At 43.1% G+C, this 20222-nt stretch overlaps 1 protein-coding gene across 4 annotated transcripts in view; it reads right to left on the reverse strand.

Moving 5' to 3' along the window:
- The window catches only part of DMD (dystrophin), a 6960831-nt gene that overhangs the window by 4828038 nt on the left and 2112571 nt on the right, over positions 1-20222 (reverse strand). For all 4 annotated transcript variants that reach the window (XM_069204753.1, XM_069204754.1, XM_069204752.1 and 1 more), the window contains one exon: positions 8914-9084. In XM_069204753.1, the coding sequence (XP_069060854.1) occupies positions 8914-9084 (171 nt within the window). The remainder of the gene's footprint in view (positions 1-8913; positions 9085-20222) is intronic.

The following is a 20222-nucleotide window of genomic DNA, read 5'->3' on the forward strand; positions in this document are numbered from 1 at the left end:
ATAGAGCGCATCTTAGGCCTCCTGAAGGCCAGATTCCGGTGCCTCCATCTTACAGGTGGATTCATATACTATTCACCGAAGGTAGTGTGCCAGATCATCGTGGCCTGCTGTATGTTGCACAACCTGGCTTTGCGACACCAGGTGCCTTTTCTGCAGGAGGATGGACCTGATGTTGGTCTTGGGGCAGCTGTGGAGCCTGTGGATAGTGAAGAAGAGGAGGCAGAAGAAGAAGATGTAAACAACCAAAACAACATCATCATGCAATACTTCCAGTGAGACACAGGTAAGAAGATGGAACTGCTTCCCACATCTCATACTATTGTTGGAGCTAGCATAAATCTGCCTTTTTCACTCTGTGTATGGACCCTGACTTGTCACTTTGGCTTTCCATTTCACAGATGTGGCTCCCAATTTGAGCCCTCTGCTATGTTTACTCCTGGCCTACAGCTGTGTAACCTTGGTATGTGAACAAGTACATTGACATTGCTATATTCCAGATAATTTAGCAATTACACATTTGTAAAAGCACAGACTGACTCCAGATTGTTTTGTGAATCAAAGGTGTTTATTTCTGTGCAAATAAGTGGAGGGGGTGTGGAATAGGCTGGGGTGATGGTGGATGAATGTCCATGGCAGAGTCCAGTCTATTTGTATCACAGGTGCATTGTCCAATGGGGCACAGGAAGTGGAGCAATGGCAGTTTAAGGTGTACAGGATGACAAAGTGGGACAGAGGGGTGACACTCAGGAGGGTCTTATTTCCTGGCGGGGGTCTTGTCAATGTTCTCTGTCTTGTTCCTGGATCTCAGGGACTGTTTGTGGGCTGGTTCTCCTTCTGCGGGGGTGGGGTGCTGGTGGCCTGTTGGGTCTGTGGCAGTTACTCCTGTCCACTAGCAAGTCCCGGCTAGTGTCAGGGGCCCGTTTGTGTGCCACTGTGTCCCTCATGGTGTTGACAAGGTCTCCCAGCACCCCTGAAATGGTGACCAGGGTGGTGTTACTGGACTTCAAGTCCTCCCTGATCCCAAGATAGTGTTCCTCCTGCATCCGCTGGGTCTCCTGAAACTTGGGCAGTACCGTGCCCATGGTCTCCTGGAAATGGTGGTATGCTCCCATGATGTGGAGAGTGCCTCATGGAAAGTGGGTTCCCTGGGCCTGTCCTCCCCCATCGCACAGCAGTCCTCCCAGCTTCTCTGTTATCCTGTGCCTCTGTCCCCTGAACCGTGTGCCCACTGCCACTGACCCCAGGTCCCTGATTGTCTTGGGTTGGTGGATTTGCCTGGGGTCCCTGTAGTGGTGGACACACTGCTGATTGACGTGTCCTGGGGACAGAGGGATGGGCCTGCTAGGGGGGTGCTGTGGTGGTGTTTCCTGAGGGGGGAGGCTCTGTGGTGGCTTGTGACTGTGTCAGGGGTACCGACTGTCCCGAGGTCCCTGATGGGCCGGGCTGGTCATCTTGATCCAGGCATGCAGAGCCGCTGTCATCACTGTGGGCCTATTCTGTTGGGGGACTGAATATGTCTGGCACCTCCTGTCCGGTGACGTTGGGTATGGGTCCTGTTGGGGTGTAAATGCATACTTTTATTATCTGTGTGTGCCATCTTGTGCATTGGGTGCGGTACCCTCTACTCCTGTGCTTGCGTCATTGAGCTAGCCCTTTTGTGATAGTTGGTTTGGGGTCTGTGTGGGTTTCTGTACTGGACATGCTTGGGTGACGGTGAACCATGCATAGGTGTTGCATGCAGGGCCTTGATATTGAGATGTGTGGGTTGTGATTGTGGGACATATGGAGTTGATGGAGTGAGGGTAAGAGTGGGAGTATGTGATGGCATGCAGGTGGGGTTGGGTATATGGTAGTAAAGAGTTGACTTTCCAGAGTCCAGTCCTCCTGCTACTCCTGCGAGGCCCTCAGGATGCATGATCACCAAGACTTGTTCCTCCCATGTTGTTAGTTGTGGGGGTCCACCGCCAGTCCTCTGTACATCAATCTGGTGTCTGGATACCACGGAACGCACCTTCCCCTGTAGTTCGTTCCACCTCTTCCTGGTGTCATCCTGTGTTCTTGGAAGCTGTCCCACTGCGTTGACCCTGTCGACAATTCTCCACCATAGCTCCATCTTCCTAGCAATGGATGTCTGCTACACCTGTGATCCGAATAGCTGTGGCTCTACCCGGATGATTTCCTCCACCATGACCCTGAGCTCCTCCTCAGAAAACCTGGGGTGTCTTTGAGGTGCCATGATGTGGTGTGGGTGATGTGTGAGGTGCTGTCTGTTGTGATGTGTGAGGGGATGTGTTGGTGTGTGTTGTTTGAGGTGCGTGGATGTTGTATGAGTGATGATGTTGTGTGTCTGTGGATGCTGGTGTTGTGTTAGCTAATCTCTCTCTCTAGCCTTCTTTCAGATTTTTGGTTGTATGGGTTTGTGGGTAATGTGGGTGTGTACTTTATATTGGATTGGGTGTGTGGGTGTGGTGTGTGTATGTGTATCAGGTGTGTGTATTTCAAATTGTCCAATGTAGTTGTGTTTTGTAAATGTGTGTGTATTTTGAGCGCAGCGGTGTGTACTGCCAATGGATTACCACGGTTGACAGACCTCCGTGTTGATTCATGGGTCGTGATAGTGTGGGCGTATTCTTGGTGGCGTGACGGTGTAGGTTTTAGTATCGCCAGTTTATCACTGACCTTTGTTTGGTGTGGTGAACTTGTGTGGGTGTCTGTATTGTGGCGTATTCTGAGATGTGGGTCGTAATACCAGTAGCTGAATTCCGCTGCCGCAACGGTATGTTGGCGGTCTTCAGCACGGCGGAAAGAGGGATTTACCGCCAGGGTTGTGATGAGGGCCTAAGACTTTTTGGTCCTGAGACTTCAGGGAACAGGAGGCAAGCTCTCTCCAAGCCTTGGAGAACACTTCTCACCACGGCCAGAGAGCAGCAAGGAATCAGGGCAACAGCAAGGCAGCAGTCCTTCACAGAAAGCAGATAGGTGTGTCCTTTGGGCAGCCAGGCAGTTCCCCTTGGTAGGATGCAAGTTCTGGTTAAGGTTTTCCTCTCAAGGAAGTGTCTGAGTTGGTAGGGGCAGAGGCCCTGTTTAAATACCCAAATGTGCCTTTGAAGTGGGGGAAACTTTAAAGAGTGGCTTAGAAGTGCACAAGGTCCCTTTTCAGTTCAATCTTGTCTGCCAGGGTCCCAGAAGGGGGTGTGGCAGTCCTTTGTGTGAGGGCAGGCTACTGTCGTTTGACATGCAAGCATCAGGATGTCCACCCTCCCAGCCCAGGAAGACCAATTCAAAATGCAGATGTATGTAAGGGAGGCTGAGTATCCTGTGTTTGGGGTGTGTCTGAGTGCATGCACAAGGAGCTGTCAACTTAACCCAGCCAGACGTGGATTGTAAGGCACGGAAGGATTTAAGTGCAGAGAAATGCTCACTTTCTAAAAGTGGCATTTCTAAATTAGTAATATTAAATCCAACTTCACCAGTCAGCAGGATTTTGTATCAGCATTCTGGCCATACTAAATATGACCTTCCTACTCCTTTCAGATCAGCAGCTACCATTCAAACTAAATATGAGGACAGCCCCAATGTTAGCCTATGAGAGGAGCAAGCCTCACAGCAGTGTATAAACGAATTTCAGAGTTTTACACTACTAGGACATGTAAACTACACAGGCACATGTCCTGGCTTTTGCCTATACAGCACCCTGCCCTATGGGTTACCTGGGGCATACCTTAGGGGTGACTTATATGTAGAAAAAGGGGAGTTTTAGGCTTGGCAAGTTCTTTTAAATGCCAAGTTGAATTGGCAGTGAAACTGCACACACAGGCCTTGCAATGGAGGCCTGAGACAAGGTTAAGGAGCTACTTAAGTGGGTGGCTCAATCAGTGCTGCAGGCCCACTAGTACCATTTAATCTACAGGCCCTAGGCACACATAGTGCACTCTACTAGGGACTTACAAGCAAATTAAATAGTCCAATTGGGTATGATCCAATTATACCATGTTTAAAAGGGATAGAGCATGAGCACCTTAGCACTGGTTAGCAGTGACAAAGTGTGCAGAGTCTTAAAACTAGCAAAAACAGTATCTAAAAAAGTGGAGGGAGGCAGGCAAAAAGTTAGGGGTGACCACCCTAAGGCTGTCAGGTCTAACACTTCTTGTGTCTTCAGCTGGTGAAAAAGTCTGCCTTCGAGCTTAGCCACTTTTTTGGAGCTCAGTTTCTTCCAGTGAGGCAAGGTTACAAGCTGTAGCTGAAAAGGGCTCCATGAGACAGGGCACCTTCTCTGTAAAACCCATCTGGATCAGATTTTCTGCTGCAGAGAAGAAACATACCAATAGCAACCTGAATCTTTGGCTTAGCTCCAATGCACCTTTGTCAGATCAACTTGGCACGTTGGTCCCGGTAAATATAACTCACAGCCCCTGCCATGCACAGTGTTGTTGTCAATGTGAGTTCTGTTTGTCATCTGTAATGTTATCAATGAGGTCACAAAACTTTTCATGAATGTTGTAATATGTGAGGTCATTGCGAGGTCGCAAGTCAAAGTTACTCAAAATAACTATAACTGTTGTATTTCAGTGTTTATTTAATATAAATGTTATGTTTAAAATTATATTTTCATCTAACTATAACATCACTTTACCTTTTTTTTCAGCGAATTTCCGAGTTATTTTTATGGAAAGTAAGATATTACATACCATATCATTTTCAACTAAATACAAAAAAGTGAAGATAATTTGTTTTGTCTTCTCAGATTAGAAAACAGTCAAAGCCAATGTCATACATGCCGTCTTGTTTTGAGTCTAAATAGTATCTATGGTACGAAAATAAGACTTCTAGCAATAATCTTGGACAGTAAGATGGCTTTAATCGCTATGATAAAGTTAACATAAAAAAGCTGTTGTGTTCAGAATCATAAACTAAGGAGAATCTTTCCACTTGTCCAGATGTATTCATAGTAATTCATGGCAGGGTCAGTGGCAACCACCATCATCTCTTACATTCATTTCTGAGACATGTGGTTAACATCCGAGTTACAACTGCAAAGATCTCAAAACATAGTAGCTCAATGACTTACTTTGAGTTAAAAAGATTATGTGTCAGTTGGGCTGATTGAACCAGACACAACCAAACGTGAACTTAGTTCTCCAATCCCATAAAATTCTGAAGAAATGCCAAAAAGTTTCTCTACTAGATATACTTTAGGATGTCTTTTTGTTACCATGCATCTGAACTCTAAAAATATTTTTGTTTTGTTGCTATCAAATACTTGATTAGGGGAGGGTATTATTTGTAAGAAATCTGACATCCTATTGGAAACTTGAGTAGTTCACAAAGTTTTTCATTCTGGAAGGTAGGTGTGTACTTCTTGCCCTTTGTAATAATGTATGGTGAATATTTTTTTGAGTTTTATGATATAAATGTTTCTGAATAAGACCCAGTTTGGGGAAAACAGCCACCTTTTCTTCTTCAAACCCATTGAGAAAAGAAAAGCTCCATAATATGTAAACAAAATAAGGCAGTTTCTGAATATATTTTTCAGCATGAATCTGAGATGCAACTATACTATGCAGGTAGCATAAATCGTACTCCACCAGCCATGTCAAGCTTGGCTGGTTTTTATTAGTAAAAACATTAGTTCACCGTGTGAACAAAAAACTATGGGGCTTATTTACAAGCCCCTAGTGCCACTGTTGCATCATTTGTTGATGCAGCGGTGGCACTAAGAAGACCCCATAGGCTGCCACACTTGCAAACTGGTGCAATGGGAAAATTATGCCAGTTTGTAAAGACTTGTGCCACATTATACCTGCACTAGGTATAATGTATGCAAGTTAGGCATTGCCCTGTTAAAAGTCACTACATTGGTCTGCGGCATCACTGCATCAAAATTGTAACGCCTGCTCAGAGAAGGCGTTAAACTGGTGCAGGGCTTGTGTCTATGGGGGCCTCCTCGCATTGCTTGAGTAGCATCATTTTTTTAATGTTGGTCCAGCAATGCGTGACTTTAGGGCCACAGATGCGTCAGAAATTCTGACGCGACTGTGGAATCATGCGCCATGGAGCTCCGAATTGTAATTACAGTACATCCATGGTGATGTTAGGGGGCGCAGGGCAACGCAAGAATTCTGACGCATTGGCTGTGATACTCCAGATTCTTGTAAATGAGGCCCTATATGTGTGTGCAGTGGCAGCCGGTAATTTTAGGAGGGAAGGCTTAAACCTGAAGCACCCAGGTCGGAGTCAATGGGTGACGCTTCCCCTCGTCACCGAGGGGAAGGGCCTCGAGGCACCTTTGCTGAGCTGAGGAGGTCATGCCCATAGGAGCTGTGACCTCTTCAGCCCAGCAATGTTCAGCTCAGGCAGCCACGAGTCTGTGCAAATTGCGCATGTCTCTCTCCTGGCTGCCTGAGCTGAACATGAAGAGTGTCTGTCAGGCTGACCTTTGCTAAGCCTGACAGGCACTCTTCATGAGGGGCAAAAGGTGGGGGGGGCATGGCCCCTCCACCCTAAAGGACGGGCCGCGGCTGTGTGTGTGTGTATGAAGGAAAAACTGGATAACTTGGCAAACTTTGCAGAAGGTTAAATCGGGATTGCCACACTTTTGCAAATAAGAAAACAACGTGAGACCAGTTATATGACAAATATATTTCCAACAGTTTTTGTTTGGTAACGTGCAAAGGCACCATTATATCTTAGCTTAGGGTGACCAGACGTCCCATATTTCCCCAGACAGTCCCGGTTTTTAGAAGTCTGTCCCGGTGATGCTTCTCTTAATTTTAAATAAATGTACCGGTTTTTGAGACAAAAGGTCAGATCATTAAATAAATGTCCCAGTTTTTGGGAAAAAGGTCAGATCATCTAGGGAAGCATAAGTTAAAGGTATGCTCTCCTTTAACAGAGGCCTACAAAATAGGAAATAATTAAACTAATTTATCTGTTACTGTCAGGCAACACAGTGCGCTGTCTGCTCCCAGCAGAGAGACGAAGTGGGGAGCAGAGAGAAGTGGGTGGGGGCAGGTTAGGGGTGCAGGGTGGGAGGTCGTGTGTGTGTGTTTATATATATATATATATATATATATATATATGCACACACATGTATAGGCACACATTCACAACGCTAGGCAAAAAAGGGGACAGGCCAGATATAGAAGTGAGAGTAAAGTCTTTAGTCCTTCTTTTATGTCTGACCTGTCCCAGGTTTTGAACCTCAAAATCTGGTCACCCTATCTTAGCTGCAATTGTTGGCCTTTATTTGATTGAGCAGATGCATGTTCCAGAGCAGTTGACAATACCTATTATAAATGGTTAAGGTATAGAATCGGGAAAAGGAAGACAATCACAACGCTCTCCCATCGTTCCTCCATTCTTCGAACATCTGCACTGTGTACAGCATCTCATGAAAACCACTCAGGTGAAAGAGAGCGTTTAGTTGTGCAGTAGATCTTGAAGTTCCTGGTTCTACCAAGGACAAACTACAGAAACACCAACATTTCATGAGGTATGGAGAGGTTCTCATAGTTTATCAGGAATTACATTAGGAATAGACTCTTTATTGCAATTATGACATTTTTGCAATGGGGGCACAATGTTCTAGTTCCAAAATACACCACGCAGGTAACTTTTTTGGTGTGAAAAATCAGAACAACTCCTTCAGTGTTATGAGTCTGCTTTACAGATCGCTAGATGCTTGTAAATAAGTGACGGCTCACAGAGGACTCTGGAAAGGGACCGCTGTCATTCTCATTTGAAAGAGCGAGCAAGGAACGGTTCCCATTTATTCAATGTACAACGGAGAATGACCAAACTTTGCATACAGTGAAAGCAGAAGGAAGGTTTTCCACATTCAATCAAACCATTATTTCCGCTTGTAAATAAGTGATGGCTCACAGAGGCCTCTGGAAAGGGACCGCTGTCATTCTCATTTGTAAGAGTGAGCAAGGAACGGTTCCCTTTATTCAGTGTGCAACGGAGAATGACCAAACTTTGCATACAGTGAAAGCAGAAGGAAGGTTTTGAACATTCAATAAAACAATTATTTCCGCTGCCAGACGAAGCCCAGTAGGAGGCTTAAGCTCTGGATTCTGATCATTTATACTGAGCAGACAAGTAAAGAACAGATGGCCACATGAAAAAAACATTTTTCTAGTCGCCAACCGCCGATTTGCAGAATCACCCAGTTTGCGACTAGAAAAATGCTTTTTGGGATGTATAAGGTCCAAACTGCGATTTGGTAATCTGTTACCGAATCCAAATTTGGGTTTTGCTAATCGGTATTAGGAAGGGGTGTGTTCAGGGCGTCCCATCCTAATACCGAATCTAAATGGTATGTATGATTGTTTTGTGACCATCAATGTGGTCGCAAAAAAATCACAATTAGCACCAATTTCAAAATATTGCTAACCCATTCTCAAAGGGAAAGGGGTCCCCAAGGGATCCTTCCCCTTTGTGAATGCATGCAAAAACCTTTTTGAAGTACTCTTCAAAAATGAAACTGAAATGTTTCATTTTCTTTCTTTTTAAACGCAGCGTGTTTTCCTTTAAGGAAACCATCCCTGTGATTTTTTGCGATTCCCGGTGGGTCACAAATTGCGACCTAGTTCATTAATATTAATGAGGCAGGTCTATTTGCGACCCACCGGGAATCGCAGAAGAAACGCAAAGGAGTTTCTTACATTTGGCATTGCGATTCCCTGATTGCGATACACATGGAATCGCAATTCCAATATTTGTACATATGGGCCGTAATGCGTTAATTAGCTGTGTTTACACAATTTCATCAATTTACACTTTTTAATAAATAAAACGCATTCACATCTGCAGATAGAAAAATATGTCACACAAATGTCAAAAGGAGGGTGAATTGCATTCATACCGGAAATGACACACACATTAATCATTGACAATTTGCCTCGGCATTACCTTAAGCTCCTCAACTGCTTTTTGCAGTTCTTCCGGACTTTTGTATTCGAAGTCCCTTTCTAAGTATTCCTCCTCTGCCTGTGTGATCCATTCCTGCATCTCGGAAAGGTCCGTTCGTAGGCGTACAGTCTTATCCAGACCGCCCTTCAGAGCAGTTTTTTTAGCTTGGGCCTAACAAAGAAAAGGCAAATGTGTTAAACGGCATAGAAGTGTTTCTGGCTGAATCCAGTCAAAGGAACACATCTCAACAATGAACCGAAAAAGGGACTTAGCGAACCCAATACAATGTAGTTGACGTTCAGAAAACATCCCATAAAAGGCAAAGTCATACGAGGGGGCTCTCCCAGCTCAGCTGTACACTGCAAGAAGCCGCAATGTTTCAAATGGAAAATATACGTGTTATGAAACAGTGCGACAAAACAATGTGATGATTGCTCTCTAGCAAATCTCGATTGTCTGGAAAACTGCAGGTCATAAATGCAAATATGTGCTCATAACTAAAACCACAGGCCTTCCATTAACAGACACAGAAGGGATTTTATTGTCAATGTTGTCATTAATTATTTGGGGAAATCTATGACTGACTCATCTAGTGTGCACAAGATTGACAATTTTCAAATTGTAATGGTCGATTTTACTCACTGACCTCTTAATTGCATTCTGAAATAAATGTGCATCTTCCCTTAAATTCTCCACATATGAATGTCCATTAGCCCCCGAAGAGCAACAAAGGGTGATGAGGCGCCGTTCTGTTAGCAAAGTTTTGTGAAAATGACACATTTTCAACTTCAAGAAAATGTTATGTTTGTCACCTTTGTAAAACCTAGCAGGTGGGTGAAATATCTTCAATATTTTTTCTAAGAAAATCTGTTATTACAGTTAAAATTAATTTGATGAAATTGTAATTGACTTGACAAGGAATTCGCTAAATCCACATCACTTTTAAGTTCCTTGGGGCAAACCTTCTACCCTTCAACATATGTAGGGTTTAGGTAGGAACCCTAAATAGTTATTGAAATAGATATATCCAAAGAGCTTTATTTATTTAGCAAGCCCACTGAGTCTAAATCCAGACACCTTGGGAATCCTTTGAACTTTTATCTTTTAACTTATCTTTTTGACTTGCTGTCGATGTGAAACTACTCTATGAGTGAGCATTCACAATTCAAGGGAATCAGAGGTTAAAGAAGCAATTAAGCTTCCCTCCAATGGTAAAGCACCAGGCTCTGACTTCATCCCATCTGAAACCTACCAGACAGGGGGACTCGTCTAGTTACAGAAGCTCACCAGGCTCTTTCAGCCCATGTGGCAATGAGAAGTTATCCCTCGGGAGCCCAAGGATGCCCTCATCCATCTCTACAAGAGAAAAGGAAACAGGCAGTCTTGTGAAAACCACAGAGGAATCTCTCTTCACGTCATTGCCGGCAAAATCCTTGCCAGAGTCCTCCTCAACCGCCTCACTCAACACATGAAAGATGGACACCTGCCAGAGAATCAGTGCGGCTTCAGAGAGTGCAGAGAGACAGTGGGCATGATATTTGCAGCACGTCAAATACAGGAGAAGTGCCAAGAGCAAACAGGGATATTCACACAACATTCGTGGACCTGACCAAATCCTTTCACACCATCACTTGTGAGGGGTGGATCATGGAGAAGTTTGGCTGCATAGGCAAATTCATCAGTATGGTGCGCCAGTTCCGCAAGGGCATGCTTGTTTGAGTACCTGACGATGGAGACTCCAACAATGCCTTCCCAGTCACCAATGGAGTCAAGCAAGGCTATGTACTGACACCAGCACTGTTCAGCATGATGTTCTCAGCCATGCTGTCCAATGCCTTCTGCGATGACGAAGAAACCAGCATCAATATCAGATATAGGACTGATGGCAGGCTCTCCAACCTGCGGAGGCTACAGGCTAAGACCAATGTTGAAGAGGACTCTGTGCACGATTTCCTGTTTGCAGATGACTGCACACTCAATGATGCCACATAGGCCCAGGTACAGCAGAACATGAATAGCTTTTCCACTGCCTGCAGAAATTTCAGCCTCACCATCAGTACCAAGAAGACTGAGGTCTTGCATCAGCCCACACCGCAGAAGACGGATGCAGAACCATCTATCACCGCTGAAGGAGAAATCCTGAAGGTTGTTTACAAGTTTACATACCTCAGCAGCACACTCTCCAGATCTGTGAACGCTGATGATAAGGTAGACACACGCATCGCAAAGGCAAGCTCTGCGTTTGGAAGGTTGCAGGAGTCAGTGTGGGAGAGGAGAGGAGACACACTGTCCACAAAGCTGAAGATGTATAAGGTAGACATACTGCCCACCCTACTGTATTCCTGTGAGACATGGAATGTGTAAGAGCACCATGCCAAAAAGCAGAATAGCTTCTAAATGAACTGATTAAGAAGGCTGCTGAAAATTACCTGGCAGGACAAAGTTCCAGACACAGATGTCCTTTCTCAAGCTGGTCTGCCAAGTATCAATACCCTGCTGAGGAGAGGCCAAGTCAGGTGGGCAGGCCACCTTGTAGGTGTGCCAGACATAACCTTCCCAGGAGTCTGATCAATGGTGAACTGGCGGAAGGCAAATGCACACAAGGTGGGCAGAAAAAGCGCTTCAATGACATGCTGAAAGTCTCTCTGAAGACATTTGGCATTGATCCGGACTCCTGGGAAATCCTAGAGCAAGACCTCCCCACCTGGCAAAGCTGCATCAGCAAAGGCGCTGCCTCTTACTAGTGGAGCAGGACTGCAGACGTGCAGAAGAAGCATGAGCAGCACAAGCCCATATCCAACTCTTTGCCAACCAACCCGCAATGGGTATACTGAAGCCACATTACCACCCCTGGGTGGTAAGGAGATTTAACCTTTAGCCCACTGGCCTGCTAGCATATTGAAGAACAGGAGGTGGCCAAAAATCAATGGGGTGGAAGTTGAGGCTTTGAGGGATACAGGTGCCAGGCTGCTAGCATAAATGTGGTTATGGCCAAGCTGGTTTCCCCAAGCCAGCCTGACGTGCAGTACAGCTTTCCGAGCCCACATCAGACTGATCAGCCACCGCCGGACACACCGTACCCAGACAACCTCCTCAACATGATGTCCCTGGTCATCGTCAACAATGAAGGACAAACAAAAACATTTCCTGATTTCAGTACGAGATATATGCATCCTGAGTAGCTGAGTTCTAAAGGTTGCCACAATTGCTTTTGCAAAGCACAGTTTACCTCATGGCATTCATTATTGAGCTGGGGACTTTTGTTTCTAGCAAATTTAAGTGCATTATACATTCCATAATATCTGCAAACCCATTGACAGGAAAATCATATTTGTAGATAAGTCTTTGCATCAAACCAATGACCTCAATTTTCTTGAGCACTGTCATGGTAACAGATGTTATTCTTATAATTCAACCATCTAATGGTATTGCGAGCAGTGACAAGTCGAATCTGCATGTGCAGATGAAAAAACTAACTTGAATGGAAAGTATTAATTTCCAGGCCATAGACACAGATACAACAATTTGCGTTTAGGACCCTTCAAAGTCGAAAGGCAGACAATCAATCAGAACAATACTTTTACCGTCACTTAAAAATGTATTTAGCTTGAGGATGACTCTGGTTTTATCCATTCAGTCGACAGAGGTAAATTTTAATAAATATTTTCTTAAATAGATTGCTGTTTGCCTCCAAAATGTGAAAAAACAGACTACAGTGATGTCAAAAGCTAATCTGTCCCCATCCTAGACCACTGACCAATTGTTTGATGAGTTTGGAATTACAATACCTTCCTCTGTTTATTTTTTCCAAAGCATAAAATCCTTTAATTGCACTCTACTAATTTTTCAAGCCTTTCACATTTCTGCACAGGGAACTTACCAGCTAGAGGAAGCAAACATGAAAGCTCATCATTTAAATCATGCAAATGGACCAATGTTACATTTTCCTTACTAAGATAATCAAACTAGAGTAAAGCTGTTGATGATTTTGAGAGAGTTTAACTTGGCTGTGCTATTACGCCTCTTAAAATGTGAAATGAAAGGATGATTCTTCTTCTGCTTAACAAAAGGAATGTTTTATTTTAATGTGGTTCACAGTAAAATATATAAGCCAAGTGCACAGATGAATGCAATGTTTCATGTTTGCCATATCTTATCATCATTTGAAAGAATGTTTATGTTACAGTATTTTAGAAATAATAGTCTTTATATTCATTATATATTTAACATAGGAGACATGTAGAATTGATATAACCTAAAAGTGTATTCATGTTTAATTAGTTTGGCCGGAGTGGAGGCCTATATATTTTTCTGTGTTTTAACCTTCAATGTGCAGTTACCTTTTTTGAATGTTTTTCTAAAGCTGTAGGTGTCAGGATCAGAGAACGAGTTATTCAGGCGCTCATTGTTTGAGATGATCAGAAAACCTGGCAGAATGTTGATCGAGGATGTGAGTAGTATCCTGAGCTGGCAGCTTAATTCTTGTGAAATTCCAGAGCGTGAGGGTTTACCAAGGTCGACACCAAAAACCGAGAAGGCCAAAGTGTCAATTAGCAAATCATAAATTGTGGCTATGTTTTTGATCTGGGAAGGGTATTTCCCTTTGAGCTCATCCTTGGAAGAAATAAGATTTAAGTGTGGTTTACTTAGCAGTCAGCTTCAGATTCTCTCTGCCCTTAGCCGATCGCGAATTCTACTTAGATACCTCTCTTGAACTTACATTTCTATGTGGCTTCATGCCACCATACCTCTCTTGATAGAGTCTTCCCCAGAAGTACTGTCATGCAGACCACTTTCTAGAATGCATAGAATATCAGCAGAGTCGGATGTTTAGAGCAATTACTTAGGCAGGAGAACTTGGATTCAAAATCCATGCATCAATTGTTATGCCTTATTTTCTGCATTATCACAATTGAATTTGTGGTCTTTAACATGTTAGCTAAATATCATTTTATATAATGTTTTGATTTGCCTTTGATCATTTTGTACATTCATATCATGATTTTGAGACTCATATATAAGTTTGCCTATGAGTCGAAATAAAGCCCTTTGAGCTACAAGTTGGTCTCTGGAATTGAATTTGTGACTATCGAGTTACACTGTAAATGATTTGAGTAACTTGATGAATTATATCCTCACCCTTAGGAACAGAGAAGAAAAATACATCGGACCATGGAATTTAGAATTAGGGCGCAGAGTGGGAGCAGATGGTAGCGATGAGGATTTTCTGCAATGAGGAAAATTGGAATTAGGCTCTAATGTAGTTAGTCCCCAGTGTCCTATTTAGATGTTCGTATCTAGACTTGGGAGATCGGAGATATTGTGGTGATTCAGAGGAGAGTTATACCGGCGGCAAATGAGTGAGTATCAACAGGGTTGCAGATTGTGGCAGTTTGCAGTGATTTTGTGAATAAGTGGTGCCTTGTGGAGAAGTTTTTGCATGTTGTGTGAGTGTGATGATTTATAAAGAGGTTGAAGAGGCTATCGGGTCTGACGTGGCCTAAGATCCTGGGATACTTTAAAAGGTGCAAAATACATTATACTATATTGTCTGCTCAGAGGTTGTGTCATAGTGAGACATCAACGGCATAAATAAGATAAGAACTTACTCTGTGTGAATATGAGGTGATTGGTATAGTGAATGTTAATGATCAGAGTGCAGCTATTCCTGCTCTTGATGATGCCCCGCAGGTTGAGGTTTCATCGGAAGTGATTGTAAACATTCATGTGTGTTTGAAACTATTCATTTTAGCAGAGCAGACAACGTTTTTGTATTTTGTGTGTGCATGTGATATTGCAGAGCAAGCATGTGTGCAGATTGTAAATGTGGGGGGCTACCATGAGAAGTGTGGTCTACGTCACAGTGTACAACAATGGTATAGGTTAGTTGGTTTAGTGTTGTGCTGCTATTAGTGGACAGCATCATTTGATGCAGCGATGCAGCCATTGGTGGTTGCGTTGAAGCTTGAATTGCGGATACAATACCGTTTTTATTGAATTAAAGTCTTGTGAAATTTGTTTAAAAATGTAGGCCCAGATTCAAAGGCCTAACACCCTTCTAACGTAATAGCGTAATTTTTTTTAACGTTAATGTGGCATTAAATGGCCAAAAACACCACACCATATTTACTAGGTAGCTCAATGCATGATTCGCACAACTTTGTACTTCTTTGTGCTATATTATGCCTGTGCCAGGCATGATATATGCAAAGGGGGAGTTCCCCCGTTAGGGGGGGCGAAAAAATGGCACAAAAAAACCTAAGACATTTCCTTGCATCATTTTTTTTCACCACTTTCAACCCCGCTAGTGTCCTAACTACCGCCATGGTGCATCATATATTAAATACGGCGCACACATGGTGGCGTTAGGGGGCGTTAAGGGATGCAAGGGATACACTACGTGCTGCACCACCTTTCATAAATATGTGCCTTAATGTTTTAAAGTTTTCTGAGACCTGTGCAGAGGTGATGTTCATATTCCTAGTAGAGAGGGTGAAGTGGCCCCTCCTGAAGGTACTCCTGGTCATTATATGGCAATTAACATAGGCTTCACACATGTGTTTGGATTTGTCAATGGTACAAGATCACAGAAAAGGATGGCCCATTGAGATTCCAACAAAACAGCAGATTTAATTTGAGAATTTTTGAAAATATGCAGAGGGTGTTGTATAAAACAAAGCCGCCTCCTAGGCCTGCACAATATGAAGCACTTAATGCTTGGGTACTTGCTGCTCATGTAAAGGAAAGGGAGGGATACCAAGCTAGAGTGAATAAATCTATGTGTTCTTATGCAGATGCTAGATGGGATGTTGAGCAGAAAGGGTGGAGAAAATACATGATAGAGGGGGTTTAAGAGGTATCCAGCTTTGACCACAGATGTGACTGAGGGTAAAGGTAAAAGAAAGATGATCAAAAAGCAAAAGGAGAGAAAGCAAAAAGATCACAATGACATGAGCATAGGTGATGATGATTCTGGAGAGAGTCTTTTACTCCTGTGGGACCTGTTCCTACTAGCATCCCTTGTGAACAAAGAAGTGAGGGTCTGAAAGAATGTATCCGAGTTGACCCCATCATACATACCGTTGATGCTCTCACAGTACCAGCTACTATTAGCCCGGAAGTTCCTATGTGTAAATCAGAAGGCTGTGAGAAAAACACATACAATCTAGCAGTACCGAATAGTGCTGTGGGATCAGCAAATGCTCCATATAAATCAGGTACAGAAGAATATGTTCCTTTGACTCCTACGCCATGTGCAGCAAGTGCATATACGACTTTGAATATGTCAGGATATATTTTAACAGGTTCATATCAGATGTCCACTCATACTACACCTATAAAGGAACCACCTTTAAATTTGAGGAATGGTGCTCAGGGAAATGATTCCACATCTAAGATTCCTATAGTAACTCAATCTATTAGTGCCTAAGAGATAGGCAATTGAGTAAAGATTTTTAATAGAGGTACTTCATCTGAAGAGAGCACAGAAGTAAGTCAGGGAACACTTCCATCAACACTGAGAGAAAGAACTTTGGATGTAGTGAATTTGACAGTAGAATTGGATGCACTGATTGTTGGAAGTCTTGGCTCAGAACAATTGGGGAATTATCAAGAGGATGAGCTCTCATTTATGTGTATGGACATTGCTAAGCCAGCGGGTCAAGTTTATGATAAATTGGCGGAATTGGCTCAGGAATTTGAGGTTGACAAATCAAACTAAGGCTCTGCAAAGGGGCTATTGAGTGTGCTTCAGGGAAAAAGACATTGCTGATATGAACTCCAGGGCTGAAAACTTATAGTAAGGAATTAATTCAAAATATTAGGAAATGGAATGAATTAGATAAATGGGAGACTAAATAGGTGAAAGAGAAAGAGGTGAACCTTCAGTTGAACTGCCTACGGTTGGAGCAGAGGGAGGTATTATAACCTTCCCTTTGAGAGAAGTGCCTGGTGGAGGTTATCTGTATGTGCCATGGAATAGAGGTGATCTTGCATCATTTACCAATGATTTCCCAAAATGCGATAGGAACCAATGGAATGGCATCAACAGGTTGAAAGATTTGTGAAAATTCCACAGGTGTTGTGGATTGACCTGAATACGTTGTTTGGCATTGTTGTTCCGAGTGACCTGTGGATGAAATGTAAGATAGCAGTTCAGTGGCGTGAAGGTTCCTTCACCATGGGAATGAAGAAGTATTAGGAGTTCATGAGATTCCTGAAAGGGAAATTGAATCCTCAGGATGTTGACTGGGTCACAATTGACAGAGCGACTCAAGAACCAAAGGAGTCGATCCATGCTTACTATGAGTGTTTGTTGGAGGCATTCAAACAATAAAGAGGTATGGGACATTGTGTGAAGGATTGTGACAGGGTTGAGATCAGAAATAAGTATGATGATCCATTCACATTTGATGCTGGCAGAATACATTTATCGATGAACATTTGTGTTACACAAAATATTGCCAATATGAAATAGAGATAAAGCAGAAAAAGCTGAAGGAAAAACTGATGGTTGCGCAAATGAAAGCTGCACAAAGAACTAACCAGACACCCGTAGCTGTGAATACTGTGGGCATGATGCAACGTGTATACCAGCAACCACAAAAACCCATGCAAGGTAGAGTTTGAGGAGTCCCTATAGTCCAGGTGTGGGGATTGATATAAATATTAGAAAAAGATTGACTCTGCGTCGCATCTCAATAGAGTGGGACATTAGAAGTGGAAATGTAATTTGAATCCAGCGAATAAGGTCCAGAATGCCAGATTTGTACCTTCTCAGAGCAATAATTCCAATCAGATGGCGGGTGTACAAAGGCCTAGAAGTCAACATTTGCATGTGCCCCAAGCTCCAATTATGCAGGTCCCTCAACCTCCGATGCCACAGCGAAATGCTAGTGGGTCACATCAGAATATGAATCAGGGTTTGAGAATAAATAAAAATCTGATGCAGGATAATAATCAATTTCAAAATCTTCCCCTATTCAACTTGAATGAAGGAAATGGCTTCGATTAGTCAGCCTGAAGGTGTCTGAGAGGGGAAGAAGATTGCGTATTTGGCACAGCCTTAGAGGTGGACCAGAGTGGACCATTTACGATGAAGTAGATAGTCATCCTGTGTCATTCTTGGACAATAATGGTGCTACCCATTTTACTTTGAGAAAAGTAGAAGTCTCAAACCTAGGCACTCTCGGGAAAAACAATCCAAGTTGTTGGTGTAGAGAATAAACTAATGACTGCTCAAGAAACTACCCCAGTTAAAGTGAAAATAGAATCTTTTAAGGATAACCACAAGTTCATCCTATGTGACTGCAGACCAGTGTATCTGTTGGGAAGAGCTACTTACAACACTAAACTGTGTTGTCTTTTGCACTCTAGAAGGAACAGAAGTGCAGAATCACAATGAGGATGCTGTCTTGAAGCTAATGAAAAATGAGCTGTGTTGCATGATGCTGACATTGCTAACACTTGATGATGTGCCCCCATATTTGAGAGAAACTGTCAAACATGAGATGTGGAATTGTATGGGGAAGGATATCGGAATAATTAAAGGTGTAGAACCTGTCAGGATTTCTGTTAAGTTTAATGCGGAATCCCCGAGAACCCCAGGAATCTAATTTGACCCAGAAAGGATTTCTGGGATAGCTCCAGTGATTGAATCCATGATACAGCAGGGAATTCTGAGGGAGATAATGGGAAGTCCTTGTTTTTCTCCCAACATGGGTGTCGGAAGCCAAATAGCAAATATAGAATTGTACAGGACCTGAGGAAAATAAATAATGTTGTTCCTTATTGCCCTGTTGTACTGAATCCAGTTGTAATACTGTTCAAGATTCCATGTGTGGCTGAGTGGTTCACTGTCATTGATTTGTGTCAGGCCTTCTTTTCAATACCGTTGCATGTGGACAATCAGTTCACTTTTGCACTCAGGCTCAGCAACAGTGACTTAACATGGTGTCCTATCCCACAAAGGTATACTGAATCTCCATCTATGTTAAATCAGATTTGAAAGAAAAAATGTGAATCTTTTGTCATGCCTTGCAGCTCAGTCTTGATCCAATACATGGATGAACTAATGGCGGCACTGAATACCCAAGAAGCTTGTAAACAAGACACTATTGCGCTGCTGAACCACCTGGCCGAGAATGGACATAAGGTGTCACCAGGCAAGTTATAATATTGTCAAAAAGCTGTCCAATGTCTAGTACACCACAGTGAAAAGGGAGTGAGGAATGTGTACCAAGAGAGGATTTCAGCCATACTGAAAATAAGTCCACCAACCACACAGAGGGAAGTTACAATGTATTTGGGAATGGTGGGCTACTGTAGACAGTGGATACCCAACTTTTCCCTGATGGGCAAGCATTTACAGATGCTGACACACAAGGATGTGTCTGATTGGGCACCATGGGATAACAACTGTCTTGTATTATTTCTAGATTTGAGAGACTGTCTCTGTTGTGCCCGGCTCTGGGGATGCTTAGTTATAACAAATCTTTTGCACTTTTCTGCAGTGAGAGCGAAGGCTGTGCTCTTTCAGTCCTAACCCAAACGCATGAAATTGGTAAGAGACCAGTGGCCAATTTTCCCGCCATGCAGGATCCTGTTGCTTCTGCATTGCCTTGCTGCCTTAAATCAGTAGCTTCAGTCAGTACAAACATTAAGAGGTGTAAAAATATTGTTATTGGTCATCTATGTACTGTGTACATCCCACAGTCCATAGAAATATTGTTGACTAGAACAAGAACGCAACATCTCACATGCAGTCAGCTTACCAAATATGAGGTGATTTTGGCTGCAGAGAATGTAACTACCAAACATAGTGGGATTTTGTATTCTGTCACTCTGTTGGCAATATTGAATGAGGAAATTGCTGAAGATTGTGAAGGAGACCATGATTGTCTTCTAATACTGAACTGTGCACCAAACCAAGACCAGATATCTGAGATGAACCATTGCCTTGATCTGATTATGTTCTCTATGTTGATTGTTCATGCGTAAGGGACAGTGGAGGAAGCCTGAGAGCAGCTTATTCTGTTTGTACCCTTTCTGAAGTTGTTGATGCTTCTTGGTTTCAAGGGATATTCTCTATCCAAGTAGCCAAATTGATTGCTCCTCCTAGAGCATGTTGTGTTTCCGATCAATTGAAAGTGACAATCCGTCCCAATAGTCAGTTCGGCTTTGGTGTCGTTCATGACTTCACACAACTGTGCTCTCAGCAAGGCTTTATGACATTTTCTCGCTCTCCAATCCTGAACGGCAAACAAGTGAGAAACCTCCTTGACGTACTACAACTGCCCCAGCAGGTTGCA

This window comes from Pleurodeles waltl, chromosome 8, assembly GCF_031143425.1.
Source record: "Pleurodeles waltl isolate 20211129_DDA chromosome 8, aPleWal1.hap1.20221129, whole genome shotgun sequence".
In the NCBI taxonomy this organism is placed as follows: Eukaryota; Metazoa; Chordata; class Amphibia; order Caudata; family Salamandridae; genus Pleurodeles; species Pleurodeles waltl.